This window comes from Kwoniella newhampshirensis, chromosome 11, assembly GCF_039105145.1.
Source record: "Kwoniella newhampshirensis strain CBS 13917 chromosome 11, whole genome shotgun sequence".
In the NCBI taxonomy this organism is placed as follows: domain Eukaryota; kingdom Fungi; phylum Basidiomycota; class Tremellomycetes; order Tremellales; family Cryptococcaceae; genus Kwoniella; species Kwoniella newhampshirensis.
This window is the reverse complement of record NC_089964.1, coordinates 224,078-241,772: the sequence shown is the minus strand read 5'-3', so window position 1 is coordinate 241,772 and position 17,695 is coordinate 224,078. Positions and strand designations below refer to the sequence as shown.

The following is a 17,695-nucleotide window of genomic DNA, read 5'->3' as shown; positions in this document are numbered from 1 at the left end:
AGGCTAACCTTTTCAAGAAGCCTCGATCACATGTACTGCGAAGCGGCGCAGGTCAGCGAAGCAACTCCGGTGCGAATTGTCAAACGTCTCAACTCACCCAAGCGACATGGTTGACTTGAAAAGAGTATGGCACGTGGTCAGCACATACTCTGTCCAGGAGCAAGTTTGGGACACAGCTTACAGAGTGGATCCGCTTCCAATCGATCACCTAGGTTTAGATACTGGTCAGCTTGGAGGTAAAGGTCGATATCGGTCGAGATCTTGACTCAAACTGCACTCACGAAGCTTGTGAGTTTCCACATGCGCATAGACTGCGCCAGACGAGCCGGAGATCGTGGTGCCGTCGTCCGAATCGTCACTATAGATAAAATCGCGAGCTTTGCCCGCAATGATCTGAATGGATTGTCAGACGAGAGACGAGAATCGCATTGCCCCGGGAAGGTCATCACTACTCACATCCGCGTACTGCGACCCGTTGCCATTGTAAGCATAGTCTACTTGAAAGTTACCAGACACTCACATATGCCACAGGGACGATCTGGGGATCAAAGTCTGAATCAGCTTCGATGCACTCAGTGTCAAAGCGACTCACGGAAACAGCACGAGCAGAACGAGCATAACTGTAAGACAGGCTGTTGCACAGATTCTGCATCTTGTCGGCGGTGAACTAAACGACCCAAAGCTTTTCGTCAGTTCCATCCTTCACACATGCAATGAGGCGGCTCACTCCGTTCTCGTCAGACACGACCACGCTTTCCGGTAGTGTCAGTATCACTCTGCTGTTGAGGAAGTGAATACCTCACTAATGTGTTGGACGGGCTGTACCCTGCAGTCCGGCATGCGCCTGGGGGACGAAAGTGTAATTCAGTCACAACGGGGGCCATTCAAATTGGATCCTTTACTCACCTGCAGGTAGAAGTCGAAGGCGTATGGATGGGTGACATGAGAATCCACGCATGTGCCTGTAGATGGTGTCGTGAGCTCCATATTCATACAAGATGCTCTGCCATCACTGACCTGGAGGTAGGTTGCCCGTCCTATCCTTGTCCTGTTCTGAGGTGGCGAAGAACCTCATGTTGTGCTGCAGTACTTGGCTGTGAGTGATCTTGTCGGAAATTGGAGTTTACTAATTGACAAACCCTTTTAGCGCAAATCACGAAAGTAATCTTCGGTCGATATTTTGGATCTAACTCTCGACAGGCGTCCAAAATCCTGCTTCGTTCGATCCTGTTGAGATGGCACTTCGTCAGATATCGATCGGTGCATGCGATTTCTACGTCACTCACTCCGCGCATTGACCGTATTGACCCTCGGAGACACCATCGCGGAACATAACTATTTTCTGGGGCTTAGCTTTGGAATTGCGTTCGAAGAGACGAATGTGGGTTTTCGTCATGTCTTTCAAGTCCTCGATCAACTCTCTTTTTGTCGGAGATCAGTGGAGGCACGAAAACGGCAAGGCTGCGAAAGGGATGAACTCACTGACGACCGTTTTGAAGTCGGATGGCTGGAACAAACTGGTTGTTTGAACCATTAACAGCCGCGACCGACACAGCTATCGAAGGAGGAATAGGGATCACTCCTTGCGGTGGATGAGTGACCTGCGAAATCTCGAATTAGCACCGCGACTAGACGATAACACCGGCTCAGATTCTCACATCTGCTCCGATCATCATGGTAGTCTGATCCAGCTACTCCCGCCCGTCAGATTGCTCTTCGAGCTTTCAGTGTCTTTAGGGAAGCTTACAAGCTGGGGCACAGGTACTTGATGTGTGACCCCGCCTACTTTGGCATGAATCTTCATGCTCATATTGCCGCAGTACTAAGGTTGTCTTCAGCGCGGCGCCAACACTGATCATTGATATAAGGTTCACCTGATCCACGCCCCGATCGCTCCTGATTTTCATCGATTGCATGATTTGAGAGACCACCGGCTGCGATACCGTTGTCAACTATTCAGCCCAATTTCACTGCTAATAACAACACCGACTTACTTTCTTCATCTCGGTGGTGCAAATCCTCTTGACCATCGAGTAGAATCCAAGGTCTTTAAACTTAGTGCATCACAACCGTCAGTCAAAATCTAGATGCCAGCAGATACCAGAAACAGCAGAAGCTTACCGGGACGATCACGATCATCAGTTGTGGGTCCTTCCGGCTCTGGAAGAATGCTTCCCTAGCCGCGCCCTGTAGAGTGGTACGGACATCGGAGCCTTCGTGCCTCACTATTGTGGGATTCACATTCGCAACCGGGCATCCAGTTTGCTGGAGCACTATTATGAAGCTACAGGAGCAGGTTATTAGCGTGAGCAAACAGCTCACGGTCGCTTCAGACGCTCACGTCTTGAAAAAGGCGCCTGTCATGCCATCGGTGAGAAAGTGATATCCATCGACATGGTTGTCAGAGAACGGTAAACTCACGTATTTGTTCATCGGTACACACGCGGTCGAAGCAGCATATGGACCAAGACATAAGTGGATTGCCGGCTTTGGCAAACTGCGAAGAGGTTTATCAGGACTACCCTGGAAATCTCACTAAGCCTGCAACCTGAAATGTGGAACCTGTATTGGAGGCTCACTTTGACTCCTCTGACATTCCACGCGCTATGAGTATGATTCGATGATTGTCTGTCAGTATATGACAGCCGCAGCCATTGGTTGTGAGTCTGACTCACCCGTTATTGACACGGAGCTGCTTTCCTCCCGAATATGAGACGCTAGGTGGAGTCAGGACCCGAGCCGGTATCCTCATCATTTGAGCCTCCACGCTCACGCCCCAAGCCTTGAGCTTCGGAAGTGCTGAGTAGTCAATTGTACGTCGCCACCCCATGACTGAAAGCCGTTTAGCGACGAGTCAGGGATTTGTTATGCCCTCCTTGACAATACAGAACTGGGAAGCACTCACTCTCAGCCTGACGCTGGGGAGGTGGTTTGGCTGCCACCCTGTACGAAAGGTAAGCCCATCTCGGGCTCAAAGCCCATTACTGCACTCACTTAATCATCTCGGCGGTCTGATCAGGAGTGATCGAGCCGAACGGTATGGCGTTGAAGTCTCTCAGCATAACGAACTCGATGCTGAAGTTCCAGCTATGAATTGAGCTCTTATTTCCCATACAGCTTGCAGATACTCACGGGACAACTTTGCCCTCGCCATACATGACAAGCGGCAGGCGAGGCTTGGTCAGATGGATATTGTACTGGCTTCGATAGTACTGCTGGACTGTCGTGGTGCTATCGGGAGCACCGTTCCTTCCCTCCATGATAAATCTATGAGTTGTAGCATCGTCCGTGGTGAACCCCTTGAATGTGAAAGTCTGCGCTGTTTTGCTGCCATTGGGAGACGATGTCAGCTTTTGCCGCTTTTCGGTTCTGACATGACTCACCGGTGTGCGACAGTGAATTTAGCATGACGAAGAAGTCGATGGAGCTTGCTGTACTGGTCATATGGGACGACGTCAAGAGAAGGGGGCCGCTGTGAAGCCATGGAGTCACCACCTCTGCCCGAGAAACGGCCGCCGCCACCTCGACGTTCGAGGATCTCTGTGAGTAGTGAGAGCAAGGGTCCCGATCGGAAGAAAGGACCATAAGCAGTGTCGAGCTGAGTGGTCCACATCAGTCATTGTCTCCATTCCCAAGAGTGATCGCTACCTGAACCGCAGATAAGCCTGCCTGAACGGTCAAAAAGGACTGCATAAACCCTTTGAGCACCACCCCTCCACTACTAATTGTACTCGCACTATCTGTGACAACAGTCTTGAAATTAGCCTATAGCGTATACATTGTGCTTGTAGGAGGAGCAGGATTTCACCTAGGCCGAAAAATCTCGTTCCACTAGCGCCTTTGGCTGAGAAACGTTCATTTAGATCTTGGCGGAGCAGTGTGTTGATCGCTGCCTTCCCGGATGCCTATACATGTGTGTGCTGTTAATTGTGTCACTTTTGTAACGTACCACAACAGGTACTTACCGCCATTGCCTTGGTAGCCGCGCTACTCTCAAGACCCTTGCAGTAGTCGAGGATCGTGCTCATGTCGACCAGACGGACGAATTGAATTGTCACTCTGAATCGTTTCCTCCTCTCAAGGTCCTGGTTGGGATCATCATTGAGGGTAACAGGAATCTCTGCCTGGAAGAGGGTGGAAGGTTATTTGTGCTCTTCTATGGCCTGACATCAAAATTCTGTAGTTTTGATTCACACCTTCTCCTTGGTCAGAGGAATCTTCACAGGGGTATAGAAGGATTTCCTGTTGTTTATCTTTTATTTCAGCGAAATTGCTCAAATCCCTAGGCACAAGTGAACTCACTGTTGATCATATGCTGCGACCTCAAGAGCCTGCTTCACTGGGCCCGCTGGTGCTTCCTGAACCAGCTGCTTCCAGATTTTCCAGCACAAATCCCTTCGCAAGTTCGTGCTCCCATCGTTATCAGTCTTCTTCTTCTTCTTGATGAAATTTCCGACAGGGGCGATGTCGATATCATAATGACTGACAGGGTTCGTGATAGTGAGCTTTGGATGTGATCAAGACGTTCGCCTGCATTGTTTGCGCAGCGCAGGCCAGTGTGGAAATAAAGTTGGAGATGAGGTTGCGATCCGCGGTCGTCCCTGTCACGGCAAGAGGTGCAGGACGATCTGCTGTATCACAGAATTGTGACTTACTAGATCGACATTCCTTGCTCTCCAAGTTTCACTTGAAACATGTTGGCTTGCACGTGGATCGCCTTACCCTGACGGCCAAAGTCTTACGGCAGACAACAGTCAGTTCTGAATGGTTTCACACGATGGTGGGCAGGGCTTACCAGGCCTGGGGGCGTATTCTGATTTGAACATCGTAACCATCTCAGTCGTCAATCAGTGTCGATCCCAAGCGAAGAGGAGTGCAGGACTTGGACCAAGTCCCTATGAAATATCCCAGATAGAGTGGAAACCGAACTCACCTGCCAGATCATCGTTCGATCTGATGCTCAAAGCTTGCATGTCAGGGAGCACGGGAATCTGGAATGCACCGATGAAACTGTTCAGTTGGAAATGTCTTTAGGAGTAGAGAGAACGGTGAGAAATCAGACGGTAACTTGAGACTCACTGGATCGTTGGTTGACGACATGTCGAATGCAACTGTTGCGCTCTATCACTCTCCTTGGATTCGGAGTGTGCGGCCAAAGTTGACAAGATGGCAGTCAATCGGCCTTGGGTCATACGGCAGGAAACGAGAAGAGAGAGCGAAAGAGAAAGTGGAAGTGAAAGTGAAAGAGAAAGAGAAGGAGAAAGAGAAAGAGAAAGAGAAAGAGCTGACAGAATGGACACAAGTGCTGGTGTGACTTGTTTGGGTGGACTGTGCGCCAAACGTCATACTGCTCCTACCGCGATCCGAAGAGGTTGGGGGGTCCGTGCGCAGGCTGGTTCAAACAAGTGCAACTGTTTCACACAACACGCCAAGAGTACCAGATCGTACCCGTTTCATGCTGAATCCACTCTTCGACCGTACTAAGCCTGCCATAAACCAGCTATCGGAATCAACAGACCCAGTAGACGCAAGTAGAACGAGAAACAGAAATCATCGAGAAGCGAACCAAGATACGAAACGAGGTAGAAGAGGAGGCACCTGAAACGATACAATGAGGTCGCAGATCACATGTACTATCAAACATTGTCAGCGCCTCCACGAGAGGTTGCACTCTTCGACAAACTTACCCAAGCAACTCGATTGACTGTAGACGAACGCGAGGAGACTGGGTCAGCACCTCGCCAATATCGATGGCGATGGGCTGTACTTACACTCGGCGTCGCCTTCAAGGCGTTTCTCTGCAGCAAATAGGGAATGATCAGCTTTGATGGAACACATCGACCGTGAGATTTGGTGACTTACTGAGGCGATGCGGATCAAAGGTCATCAACTCCCGCCTACCACCGAAGGAAGAGACAGACGGAGCGGTCGTGCTAGCATCAGACTCATCAGAGTAAACCATAGCGCGGCATTGTTCCGCGATGATGTCGGCATACTAAAGTAGTGTGTGATCAGTAACTCCACAAACTTTGCAATGACTTCGCTCACATATGCCACTGGGACGAGCTGTTACGACGAGGTGAGTATCGTATCAGCATAGGACTCATAAGAGGATACGTCAAACCTTACCGAGACAGAACGAGTCGCACGAGCGAATGAATAGCATAAGTTGTTGACCAATTGCTGGAGCTTATCGGCGGTGTACTACCGAGGCGGTCAGCATTTTTGAGAAGGCTTCAAGCTGCAGGAATCGAAACTCACCTTGTTCTCATCAGCGACGACGACACTGTACCTGAAAGTCAGCAATGACTTGAACTCGCGCCTCAAGCCAGCTTACTAATGCGTTGGTCGTGCTGTACCTTGCAAGCCAGAGTGAGCTTGGAGATAGAAGTCGAATCCCATGGGTGATGTAACTTGTCTGTCGACGACAGTACCTGACGTGATTGCTATTCAGTTGCAAGAACGATACGTCCTATGGCGTAGGAGCTTACCCGGCGGAAGGTTGCCAGTCCTGTCCCTGTCTTGATCACTTTGGGCAAAGAATCGCATGGCGTGACGTTTGGCACAGATCACGAACGTGACCTTGGGCTTGTAGGCACTATCAAGACGCCTTGCTGCTTTCTTGATGCTCTGCAGCTCGTGTCTGTGATTAAAGATTAGCACCGAGTGGTACGGTGCGGAGACACCGGACTCACTCAACGCAGTGAGAGTACTGTCCTTCCGACACTCCATCACGGAAGAACAAAATCTTCTGCGGTTTCGCCTTAGTATTTCTTTCAAATGCGGTGATATGATCGACCATCATATCTTCCAGATCTTGTATAATTTCCCTGTCCGCTGTATTAGAGCGTTATCAAGTCGGAAAGATACCATCTGACTCACACACGGCCTCCCTGAAGACGAATGGCAGAGCGGAACTGATTGTTCTCGCCGTTCACAGCGCCAACAGATACTGCTATGGAGGGTGGAATAGCGCCATCCCTTGGAGGTGGATGAGTGACCTACGTCGCAGGCAGTTAGCGATGCAAGGTACAACGTATGAGAGCACTGACGTCCGCCCCAATCATCATAGTGTTCTTCTCGATCTGGCAACATTCTGGATCAGTTATCGCTTCGGACGGGCTGAGAGGTTACTCACAGAATGCTGCACCTGGTGAGTCAGGCCACCGAGCTTTGCATGTATTTTCATTGCGACGTTGCCACAGTACTGCGACACACGGCGCTGATTAGCTCATTGCGCGAAGACGTCAAGGATGGAATCACTTGGTCAAGCCCACGATCGTTCTTGATCTTAGCGGATTGCAGGCATTGCGTGACGACCGGCTACCAGAGATCGCATCAGCGAAGGGATCGAAGAGGTGTCGCATGTGCCAACTCACTGCGCGAAGTTGCTCGGCTATGAACGAACGTATGGGAAGTCAGTAACGCCTGTAGATAGCCGTAGTGCTTCACTTACCAGCCACCGCTTTAATTTTCTGATACATGGCCGGGTCCTTCTTCTGCAAAGAGCATTGCTTTTCTCAGTTTCCCAATTTTATGATTTATGCTAAATAAACTCACAGGCATGATGACTACAACCAATTGAGGCGCCACCTTGTGCACCAGGAAAGCTTTCCTTGCCGCTTCTTGCATTCCAGACAGGATACCATCGTTCGCTTCCCCTGCACCTTCTGTCAGTTCAGTGGTACCGCGAAAGGAACACACGACCTGCCTCGGTTGGGATTCCATTGTAAACAGAGGATTCTTGTTCTCCACGGGGCACCCTGAGAAACGGTGTTCGAGTAAGCTAACTTGTGATAAAGCCTGCGGACACGAACTGACCATATGACACCAAATGGTTGATCATGCTAAGCGGTTCGCATGTCAGTACTTCGTGCAGAAATCCAAGCGGTACCAAATTACGTTTTTCCGAATGCAGCTGGGATTTCTGGTCATCAGTACCCTTCTTTCGTCAGAGCAAGGAAAAAGCGGTGCTCACCAGCATCATCGAGTGTTACCCTTGGGTCGAAGGAGACGATCGACCAGTGCTTGAGTGCACGGCCGGGCTTCGTGAACTGCCATCGTCGTTAGCTTGGCGGAGTTAAACAGATCAGAAATACTAACCTTGACGCCCTTCATGTTCCACGAGCTGCGATTTGGGGTACTCAAATCAGTGATCGAAGACAAAGAACAATAGGAGGCTACAAACCCGAAGTTTGCCCGCACGCTCTTGCCTTGACCATAAAGCACTTGAGGTGGTTGAAGCACCCGAGCAGGGATCGACATCATCTTCGGTTGAACCTCCAACCCCCAAGCCTTGAGCTTGGGTAAGTTGTTGTAATTCAAGGTCTGCCGCCAACCATTGACTACATACGGATCAGAAAGAATCCCTCTTGCTTGACTTACTGGTCGCTTCTCTGTCAGGAGGTGGTCGAGCAGCCTGCTTGATGATGTGTGGAGTCATCAGACCATGTATCATATTTCAACATGAAAGGGAACCTATCTCGGCCGTTTGATCTCCCGTGATCTTGAGCATCGGGATCGAGTGGAAAGGCTCCAACTTGACGAACTCCAAACTGGGGAAAGGCGTCAACTTAGATACCGCATACGCAGGATGAAGACCGACACTCACGGGATGAAGTTGGACTTGCCGTACTTGACACAGGGCAGTCGGGGTCGAGTTACGGTCACATTGTATTGCTCTTTGAAGTATTGAACGACATTACACTGCCTGTCGGGTTGGCCGTCTCGGCCGCTGATCATGAATCTCAAGGCCTCAGCGGGCTGGCGAGTAAGACCCGCTATGGTGAAAATCCTGCTCGACTTTCTGGCGGCACAGAATGCTTCATAGTAAGCACTATGTGGGAAAAGATTAGTATGACAGCAGAATCACTCACCGGTGGGTAACTTTGAATTTGCCACCCTTGAGGATTTCGCCCAACTTCTTCAGTTGCGATTGATTGATCTCATGCAGAGAAGCGCCTCGGCCGCCGCCGCCACCACCTTGGAAAGAGGAGCCACCGCGACCGCCTCTGCCACCACCTCGATCAAATCCCCGACCACCTCGACCACCTCGACCACCGTCAAAGCCGCCACCGCCACCGTCGGCCAGGCCTACTAATCCAGCACAGACATCCTTGGGACAAGTCAGCCGCAAATCCAAAGAAAGGAAAAAAGGACCGAAAAGGACTTACAGGAAGCATGCCTGGCTGAACGAATGCAGAATATGCGGTGTCGATCTGAGAGGAGCAGAATATCATGTTATTGATTATCTGCGAGAGATCAAAGCAAAGATTTTACCTGAATAGCGGGGAACCCCGCAGCTGTCCAACGGAACGACTGCTGGAACCCCTTGTAGAGGACAGCACCTTGGGGAAGAGGAATAGCACCATCTGCACGAAGGGCGTCAGTTAAAGAACTTTTTGAAGCATCCCGGACAGAATGTAGCTCACCTGTACTGAAGAAGCGTCGACCCGCGGCGCCCGACATGGAGTACTTGGATGCGGGATCCTGTCGGAACAGGATGTTGATCGCCTGGACGGACCGAAGCTGATGCAGGCACGTTGACTCGTCAGAACACGATCAAGAATCTTCAGGGTCGACACCACACTGACCATGGCCTCTCTAGCCTGCTCCGACTGCGGATCACCTTTGCAATAAGAAATGATGGTGTCAAGATCGACCTTTTGGTTTTCGGCCGGTTGGAAGACAGCCCTAAAGCGTCGTGTATCGTCTTTCGCATCTTCACCGTCCTCACGAAGGGCAACAATAAGTTCGCACTGCGCACCTGATCAGTCTTCATCCACTCTTCCAATTTGAGAGAAGCATAAACATACTTTGCCATCGTTCAAGGGCAAGTCGTAAGGCGTAAAAGCGCTCTTCCTGTACCCTTGTCAGCTAATTCCTTCGAACAAGGAAGCGAGCTTTCAGACATACTGTTGGTCGTAAGCAGCTGCTTCGAGCGCCTTCTTGACATCACCGGTAGATTCCGCAACCATCTGGTCCCAAACTTTCTGCAGCAGGGCTCGTGGTTTCCTGTCATGGTACACCGAACCATCAGCAGATCCGAAGAGGGAATGTCAGTTCGAGCCATGAGCTTACTTCTGATCCTTAACCTTAACGACAGGGTCGATTTCGACATCGTAATGGCTAAAGGTGTGTCAACTCGGTCCGCTACTCCTGGCAACGCAGAGGAAAGAGTGAATTGCCCGAGAAGGTGCGAGAGTAAACGCTAGAGGCAGAGAAAGAAAGGAGAAGTATACATACTTGACGGTGGCACCATGACTCTTGAAACGGGTCAAGAACATATTGGCATTGACGTTGATTGGTTTTCCGGCAGTACCGAAGCCTGTCGGAAGGTATAGAACGTGAGATCAGCGGATCGTTCCTCGAGGCGAACTTGAACAGGCGAGAAGATAGGGGAGTCACTCACCAGGACGAGGTGGACACCCTAGCGACGAGAGAGAGAGGTTTGGTTAGCCCATAGTTCGGCAGTTGATTGTTGATCCGTGCACTCATCAGGCTGGCTCACCATCCAGGGTGTCTTGCATCCCTCTCATGGTCCCGATGGACAGATCTGACATCCCCGCGACGAGGTCGTCGGGGTTCTGTGTGGTAAGCTGTAGGTAAGCGGGATGATCTTGCATTGGACAGGAGTAAAGACTCACGGCGGGTGTTGTTTTCGCCATCTTTGATTGATTTGGCTTGATTGAGCTGAAAGACAGCGTATGTGAGCAAATACGGTCTGACTGCTGTGTGATGCGCTGGTGCTGGTTTCGAAGGAAAGCAGATGAGGATGATGACAAACGAGAGGTACTCGAGATGCGGAGAGGATGAAGAGGAGGAAGGAAGACGACGGCAGCTCACCTCCAGTCCGCCAATCGGGTTTAGGCGTGATGGGAGTGGAGAAAGCGGGAGTACGTAGGACACAGATCTCGTCAAGAGAGCAAGATACTCTGTCTACGATGAATGCATTCGAAGTCGTTCGTGAGGGAAGGAAAGGGATAGAAAGCGCAAAGTCGGGATCAAGATGTTATTGAAGTGGGGCTTGAGCAAGCGCTTGTTAAGGTGCAAAGTCGAAAAAGCTTTGCGGGTCGAAAGGAGGGTGTCATTCGATCAAATCCATACATCAATACAGGAATCGTGCACGGATCTCATCGTCAGTCACGTCAGTCCTACTTCGGGAGTCCGGCGGCGATGAGCGAAGCGTTTTGTCTCTTGATCACAAGTTTGGACCCTGAGATAAGACACGGGATCAGATCATGCTTATACCGGAAGGTCTATGCCATTTGAGGATTGCTTGTCATGCAAAGCTCTCCATTCCCATCGTTGAATCCGGCAAGAGTGATAGATGTGATCAAGCACAGATATGTGACGGGATCTGCACGGGTTTGACCATGTCGTCGGGTCTGTTGGCATTTGGTATAACGCATCCTTCAGAGACTGCTGGAGTCCGTTTGTTAGTGTGTCTTCAAGTTCTTGCGTGCTCGGCTGGACGATTTCGCCACAAGACATTGAGCCATTGTAGAATGGGACAGTGTTGTATCAATTGAACACGAAGCCGAGCTTGAGATTATGGGTCATGAATGGGGAGACGGTCAGCCGAGCAGAGATACGACTGAGCAAGAACTTTGTACTAGCATTCTACCACTTCTCATCTATACCCGCACTATTGATCGGCTTCGGCGCTTTTGCTGGCAGACTCAACGTCTCATCGTTCTCCTCTTGTCCCACGATTCCACCATCCTCGCTGCTATCCTCTACACCTTCCTTCACTACGTTCTTCCTCAACAACGGTGTACTCTCCTTTGCGATCTTGGAAGCCTCCTTGTCTTGGGCGTTTTCGTCTCCTGACAATCGGGCGATCATCTTTTTGAGCATCTTGGAGAACCAGAGCCAGTTGAGAGCATTCAGAGCGAGATTTCCACCGCAGTAGATCACTATGAGGGAGTAATCAGCTGGAGTACTGCCCATCATAGAGATGACAAACTCACCTTGAAGGTGTAAAGGGATGTGGTCACGTTCAGTCCACATGGTATGGAAGAAGAGCAGACTCTACATGGAATCACGAGAAAGATCAGCTATTGACTCTCAGAACTGAAAATAGGCCCACTCACATTCGCCCCGCCGTACACTATCCGGGCAAGGAAGAACACCAGCATGAAAGCGAGGGCATTGATCAGGAAGAAGGTAGGGTATCGATTGTTGAGACCCGCCTTGTCCTATTTCCCAAATGTCAGCTACCATCACTCGGCTTAGACATTAGTATCCAGACGAGTCTCACCATGAACCAGTGGATGTTGAGGAAGGGAGTTGAGAGTTCCCACAAGAGGAAAGGAGGGCCAAATCCAGCAAGGAATGGGCGCTTTCCGAGGTCAACAAGTCAGCTACACTTTTCCCGGACGAGGTGTCAGCTAGCTCACGAAAGAGAACAGGAAGACAGCAAGACATGCGGCTCCTACAGACAAATGATGGGTCTTCAGCATTTCTCGGGAAAGGAGTGGTATGATCGACCCTTTCGAGCGGTCTGATGTGCATCTACACTCTTTTCGCACCGCTTGCAACACTCACCATGCACGACAAAACCAATGGTTGAGTTCAACGACGAATCAATCGTGTCCCATAGGAAGTACCCCGAGCTGAATGCCAACACGTGTCCTACGAAAGGGTCGTAGCCGAATAACGGATCTTGCTTGAGGGTTGTAGATGATAGACACCGGATGGCAAGTGGGATGACTGTGAGAGCATGGACCATTGCTAACGTACTCGGATGGTGAGCTGACCTCCCTGCGAGCTGAAGCTTCGTCCAAAGATCGTATCGCCAGGAAGATATCGTGACTGATGCCCGGCTCCTAGCCCACGAGTTGTATCAAACGAATCAGGAATTCGTCCACACTCACAAACGACATGTGTGGCCCACCCTCTTCTAGTCCTATCATCGAATTCTGCATATTTCCCCACCCACTTAGGCGACAATCGATGTGACAAGTGTCGGACCAGAAACCATCCTGCTGTCGAGAGGATGAACGTGGGAAGATGGGGTCCGAGGAGCGGTAGAGGGTTGAGACTTGATATGCTTGTTGACATGTTTGACAGTGTAGGTTTTTATCTGAAAAATGGGTTTGCAATGAATGAAGATGCCGATCCGCAGGGAGTCTTCGAGCTACGACAGGAGGGTATAAATATACGAGGTATCTTCCAGTTCTATCTCGTCGAGTCCGTTGCTGACACAGTGTCGACAGAATAAAGATGCAATGCAATGCAAGACAGAACCCTCACATCTCTCCGATTATCGTAACACTCACTCACGAGCACGCGGCTCGGTTTTCTTGTCATGTTGCTGCTGAAAACACGGCAACGAGTCCCGTGCCTGGGTGACGTTTTCGTCAGGGCTCTGCCGTTGATGGTTGACAAAGCTCGATCGATCGGATTGAGTGTTTGAGGGCGTCTGATAACGATACCGTTGTGGGAACCATGATACCAAGTAAAGGAGGTCAGACTACGAGTGAGGGGTATTGAATGACACGCAGTGGTCAAGATGAGAGCATGCAGGTGCCTGTCCAATGCCGCACTGTCGTTGTCCGTTTGGCTGAGGTGCACCAGTGCATTGATCCAATCTGCTTCTCATACTTTAATCGAATAACTACAAAGCACTGTGCTTCGTAGTTCGTCATCGACCCACATCTCCCACAATCAAAAAATCTCTCTGCAAGGAAATCTTCTCCCATGCCCCACCTTTCCTACCATGACCCCTCAATCCTTACCGTACCGTCCTAATGCACTTGTCTCCCAGCTAGTTCCGAGATGACTCTCCTTCCATGTCCTCCTCGATCCATTCATCCTCCCTGTCCACTGACTATCTGGTCTACTCGCGGTTATCGGACTATTCGGATTCAGTTCGATGAACAAGTTTGGCGAAGCCTCTTTTCCTTCTTCGAGACCACCATCATTCGTACCTATCTGAGAAGCGTTGATGCTTGGTCCCCCTAATCCCACAGCTTCGTTCAGGAAAGGAGTGACTTTCAGACTCGTATCTCTGTTCATCCTTGTCTGTATGCCTTTCCTCTCCACTCCAACCAATCCCAATCCCGCACTCCTTCCCATATCCCCTCCTTTACCATCTCGAACATCCCCACTCCTGTTGTTCTGCATAGACATATCACCTCCCATCCTATCAGATTTGATCGACGTATCTCCTCCGGCCAATCCCGGAAAGATATCACTATCCGGTCTAGCTGCTGTCTGTGGTAATGCCGGAATGGACGATATCGGCGACGTGGTACTCGACGAAGAAGGAACGAAGAGGAGCCCGGAGAAAAATGATCGCATCGTCTTCACAGATTTGATGGAAACTCCTCGTCTCAGACTCGTACCCCTTCCATCATTGACAGAACTTTTATCAGGCTCGGCAGCACCGACGTTCGGTGAAGAAGCGGATGTGGCTGTCGAGGTGCATTGACTCCCTTGAATAGGGTTTCGTCGATTGAGATCGAATGCCTGGTGATGAGTGACGTTGTTAGTCCCCAACTTGTGGCCAATCGTTCCGAGACCAGGTAGAATGACCTTTTGAGCAAGCGAGGGAGTCCGATGAGAAGAGGGTACAGCATCTCTCTTAGGCCATAATCTGGCAACAGATCTTGATCCGCCAACTGCCCTCTTGGGACTGACGACCAATTCTTGGGTCGAGGGCGTCGATGCAGAGGCTGGCGAAGGAGATCTCCCGTGGCGTTGACTCTGGTCGTAATGGTCCAAGGCAATCTCAACATAGCCTTCGGTCGATCGATCACCTCTTCTTGAAATCAGAGGAATCGATGATCTACCTTCTCTACTCCGACCGCTCCCACTCCTCCTCGAAGAAGATGAAGTTTGACTAGGTGCGGGGGATGTCACATGTTCTTCAGTACGTCCCCTTTGTGTAGATAACCATCCGGTGGCCAAGGGCGTGGCACCAGCGATCAAAGGTGGCGATCGGGCTGATCCGCCTCCGATATAAGGAAGGTTCGAATCGATCGTTTCTGAAAATTCAGAAACTACGTTGTGTGAGCTGGTATCTGCTGGCGGTCGGTAAGGTATATAGTCGGGATATTTCGGTGGTGGTGATCGATAAGGTTCATTCGACTCGATGCCATCACCACCGATTCCCCAAGCAAAACCTCGTCCGTTGATACCTGGAGGGCCATCACTGGAATAAGGCGTCGAAGGACTAGCTGACTGGACCCGGTGAAGTCGCCAGTCGTCTTCGGAGGTCGAGGGGTCCTTCCCTATTCCTGTTGCGAAAGGATATGGTGTCGGCGTAGTGTTCATGATTCGGCGTTCTGCGGCGATGCGACGTGACCGACGACGGGTGTACATCACATATGTGATGGCCCCTGCGATTAGAAGTACGATCGAGATTCCCGCAATGAGACCAACAATTAGAGCAAGGTGGGCGGTGCTGATGAACAGACACGTTAGTACCCAGATGACTACGTCAGGAGGCTAGCGGAACCCGAACATGATTGACAGAGTGGGAACACCCGCCGACGATTCGCTCTGAAGTCCGAATTTGAGCTCTGCAGAAGACTCACGAAGAGGAAGCAGGAGATGCCTCATGAGGCACTGTCAACATCGCATAATCGATCACCATTTGTCGACCAGGCGAAGTATTGGTGATACTAAGAGTATGTGTATCGTTCGGGTTGAATCCGCCACCCACATATAGGAGAGAAGAATGCAAGGACCATTTGCCCTGCACCAAACGGACTGTTAGTGCCCAATCCTTGGCCGCCACAATAAGTAAATCAAAGTAAGGGCAATGTGGAACTCACGGTCATGTTTATGGTTTGTTGAAGTTGACTATCCAGATGAACTTCGGCCGTCCCGCCCTCTGGACCAGCCAGACCATAGACGTATATTGCCTGACCTGGGAATGGAGTAAATATTCGATATCCGCTCGAACATTGCAGACAATGGAACTTCATCCGTCTCTTTCCCTCACTATCCTCTCTCCTCAAATCAAAATCACCCCGGGTATCGGATTCGATCGCCCTTCGACGAGATAAAGAATCCAAACAGCTCACCTTGAAAGCTCAATTCCGCTCGGCCTCCACTGACAGTACTGACCCCAGCTGTGTTGTTGTAGAACCCAGACATATCCCCCAGCGTACTTCCCACGGTGGTATTTGCAGGGGGAGCCATGGGTGCGCCGTTGGGACCTATCGACGTCCAGTTGTTAGAGGGGAAGTAGAGGAAAGAGGGGGAGGTATTGTCGATGGTCAGATTTGACATGCTGTGAGGTGTATAGGAGATCAGCCCTGGTCTTCAAGTAAGGTATGATTGTGGGAGGTCACGTAGGTGCCGAGTGGCAGAGCCCGACCTTTGTCCGCCACAATCCCAATGGAGAAGTCTACTATGGTCCTGACACGGGTAGGACAAGTTCTACCCTACTAGTCCTCCTGACTTCGACAACCACTTCAGAAGGCGGACCTGAGACACATACTCACCTGTCCGAACTGACGATATCCAATTCCCCCCCAAATCCCATGAACTCCAGCCCCGTCGCATTCACATAATTCTTCATCCTCAATTCCACTCTATGCAGTCCTATCGGCAAGTGATCAATGACGAAAGTTCCGTTCGATATCGATTTCCGGCACGCATCAAGCCACGTCGAGCTGTTGACTGAGTATTGGGTGGAACACTCGTTGATTTCGGAGGGTGAGGGGGATGTGTAGAAGTTGAGGGATGTGGCTGTTCGCAAGGCATAGGGAACGATGAATCGAAAGAACAAGTCAGCTATTGTAATATCCCCATACCAATTGGAAGCGAGAGCTCGTCGTGATTTTATGTCGCTCAAGACGTCTGACGATGATGGACGTTGACCATTCAGTCTGACCAGATCGGAAAGTTCCGTAGCGAAGCAGAAGCAAGGAGCCAAACTCACCCGTGACATTCACCGCCACACTGACCCCACTGCGTTCACCGCCTACGACCTGATGAAATGTCTGATCATATCCATCGCCTCTAGGCCTGAAGTCAGACTTCCAACTGCCTCCACCTGCTCCTGGTGGTACGCAATCCACACACGGGGAGTAGGCTAAGAGGGGTGAAGTGTCCGGTATGAAGAAAGGTCTTGTTGTTCTTGATGTCATCGTCCCCGTGGTGTTCGATAGTGTTTGAGTGTTGTCGATGGGCTGTGTGTGTATATAGAGGAGGTTCAATTATAGGGGATGGTGTCGGATCGGGTCTTGTTACTCTTCTGTCTCTATTCGTAGGGTAGGTATAGCGAACCTGAAAGTGTTCTTGTCACCTGTCCGAGTTCATTAAACCTTGTTTGATAGCCTGAATCAATGTGTTGGAGACAAGAACTACTGTTCATACAGTATCAAGGTCGATTCTACAGGTACGTCAAGATCAGTCTTTGAAATCAAGGTCGAGTGATGCTTGCCACTGCATTATCCAAACGCACAGAATCTCAACCACCATCGAAAGGCTTCATGCACTCCATTCCCACACCCCAAGGTCTTCGCAGCACTCCCGATTTTAGCCCATCGCTCCTACCCGATCCAGCTTTAGCATCATCCTTTGTACCCGTTCTCGGCCGTCTGTGCTCCCGCTCAAAGAAATCCTTTGAAATCATTACCAATCCTCAAAGGCATCTGTGAATTTATCGTCTATCAGCCCCTGGTGAAAGGGGAGCGAAAATCTTGTTCTTTTCGTTTCCCGTCGGTTATAGCAT

The 17,695-nt window shown here is 50.4% G+C and overlaps 4 protein-coding genes across 4 annotated transcripts; all 4 read right to left on the bottom strand.

Moving 5' to 3' along the window:
* Window positions 1-26: 26 nt before the first annotated feature.
* Window positions 27-5,100, bottom strand: IAR55_005271 (uncharacterized protein; the record flags this gene model as incomplete). The annotated part of the gene is made up of 36 exons (XM_066948363.1): window positions 27-35; window positions 98-114; window positions 182-208; window positions 282-393; window positions 457-465; window positions 521-538; window positions 593-667; window positions 728-752; window positions 804-844; window positions 907-962; window positions 1,018-1,081; window positions 1,140-1,227; window positions 1,287-1,421; window positions 1,483-1,601; window positions 1,659-1,691; window positions 1,748-1,822; window positions 1,875-1,934; window positions 1,995-2,054; window positions 2,122-2,284; window positions 2,342-2,357; window positions 2,422-2,497; window positions 2,580-2,604; window positions 2,676-2,832; window positions 2,906-2,943; window positions 2,995-3,075; window positions 3,133-3,327; window positions 3,384-3,598; window positions 3,649-3,740; window positions 3,809-3,905; window positions 3,966-4,124; window positions 4,197-4,242; window positions 4,303-4,482; window positions 4,656-4,737; window positions 4,796-4,813; window positions 4,934-4,991; window positions 5,080-5,100. 36 exons carry the CDS (start codon window positions 5,098-5,100, stop codon window positions 27-29), a joined length of 2,742 nt encoding a protein of 913 aa, XP_066800931.1.
* Window positions 5,101-5,624: 524 nt separating this feature from the next.
* Window positions 5,625-10,667, bottom strand: IAR55_005270 (uncharacterized protein; the record flags this gene model as incomplete). The annotated part of the gene is made up of 34 exons (XM_066948362.1): window positions 5,625-5,633; window positions 5,688-5,704; window positions 5,772-5,798; window positions 5,863-5,995; window positions 6,049-6,066; window positions 6,130-6,204; window positions 6,262-6,286; window positions 6,338-6,434; window positions 6,492-6,643; window positions 6,696-6,830; window positions 6,883-7,001; window positions 7,053-7,085; window positions 7,139-7,207; window positions 7,264-7,323; window positions 7,380-7,396; window positions 7,457-7,499; window positions 7,561-7,763; window positions 7,979-8,054; window positions 8,104-8,128; window positions 8,189-8,345; window positions 8,479-8,555; window positions 8,612-8,806; window positions 8,877-9,115; window positions 9,174-9,218; window positions 9,280-9,371; window positions 9,432-9,528; window positions 9,594-9,758; window positions 9,816-9,861; window positions 9,916-10,014; window positions 10,081-10,128; window positions 10,246-10,327; window positions 10,412-10,429; window positions 10,511-10,586; window positions 10,647-10,667. The coding sequence occupies 34 exons, from the start codon at window positions 10,665-10,667 to the stop codon at window positions 5,625-5,627; spliced, it is 2,790 nt and encodes a 929-aa protein (XP_066800930.1).
* Window positions 10,668-11,622: 955 nt separating this feature from the next.
* Window positions 11,623-13,065, bottom strand: IAR55_005269 (uncharacterized protein; the record flags this gene model as incomplete). The annotated part of the gene is made up of 7 exons (XM_066948361.1): window positions 11,623-11,918; window positions 11,973-12,033; window positions 12,096-12,200; window positions 12,263-12,343; window positions 12,402-12,436; window positions 12,550-12,735; window positions 12,879-13,065. The coding sequence occupies 7 exons, from the start codon at window positions 13,063-13,065 to the stop codon at window positions 11,623-11,625; spliced, it is 951 nt and encodes a 316-aa protein (XP_066800929.1).
* A 666-nt stretch (window positions 13,066-13,731) lies between these two features.
* On the bottom strand, window positions 13,732-17,108 carry IAR55_005268 (uncharacterized protein; the record flags this gene model as incomplete). The annotated part of the gene is made up of 6 exons (XM_066948360.1): window positions 13,732-15,412; window positions 15,546-15,706; window positions 15,786-15,880; window positions 16,038-16,246; window positions 16,461-16,707; window positions 16,901-17,108. 6 exons carry the CDS (start codon window positions 17,106-17,108, stop codon window positions 13,732-13,734), a joined length of 2,601 nt encoding a protein of 866 aa, XP_066800928.1.
* Window positions 17,109-17,695: the final 587 nt, after the last annotated feature.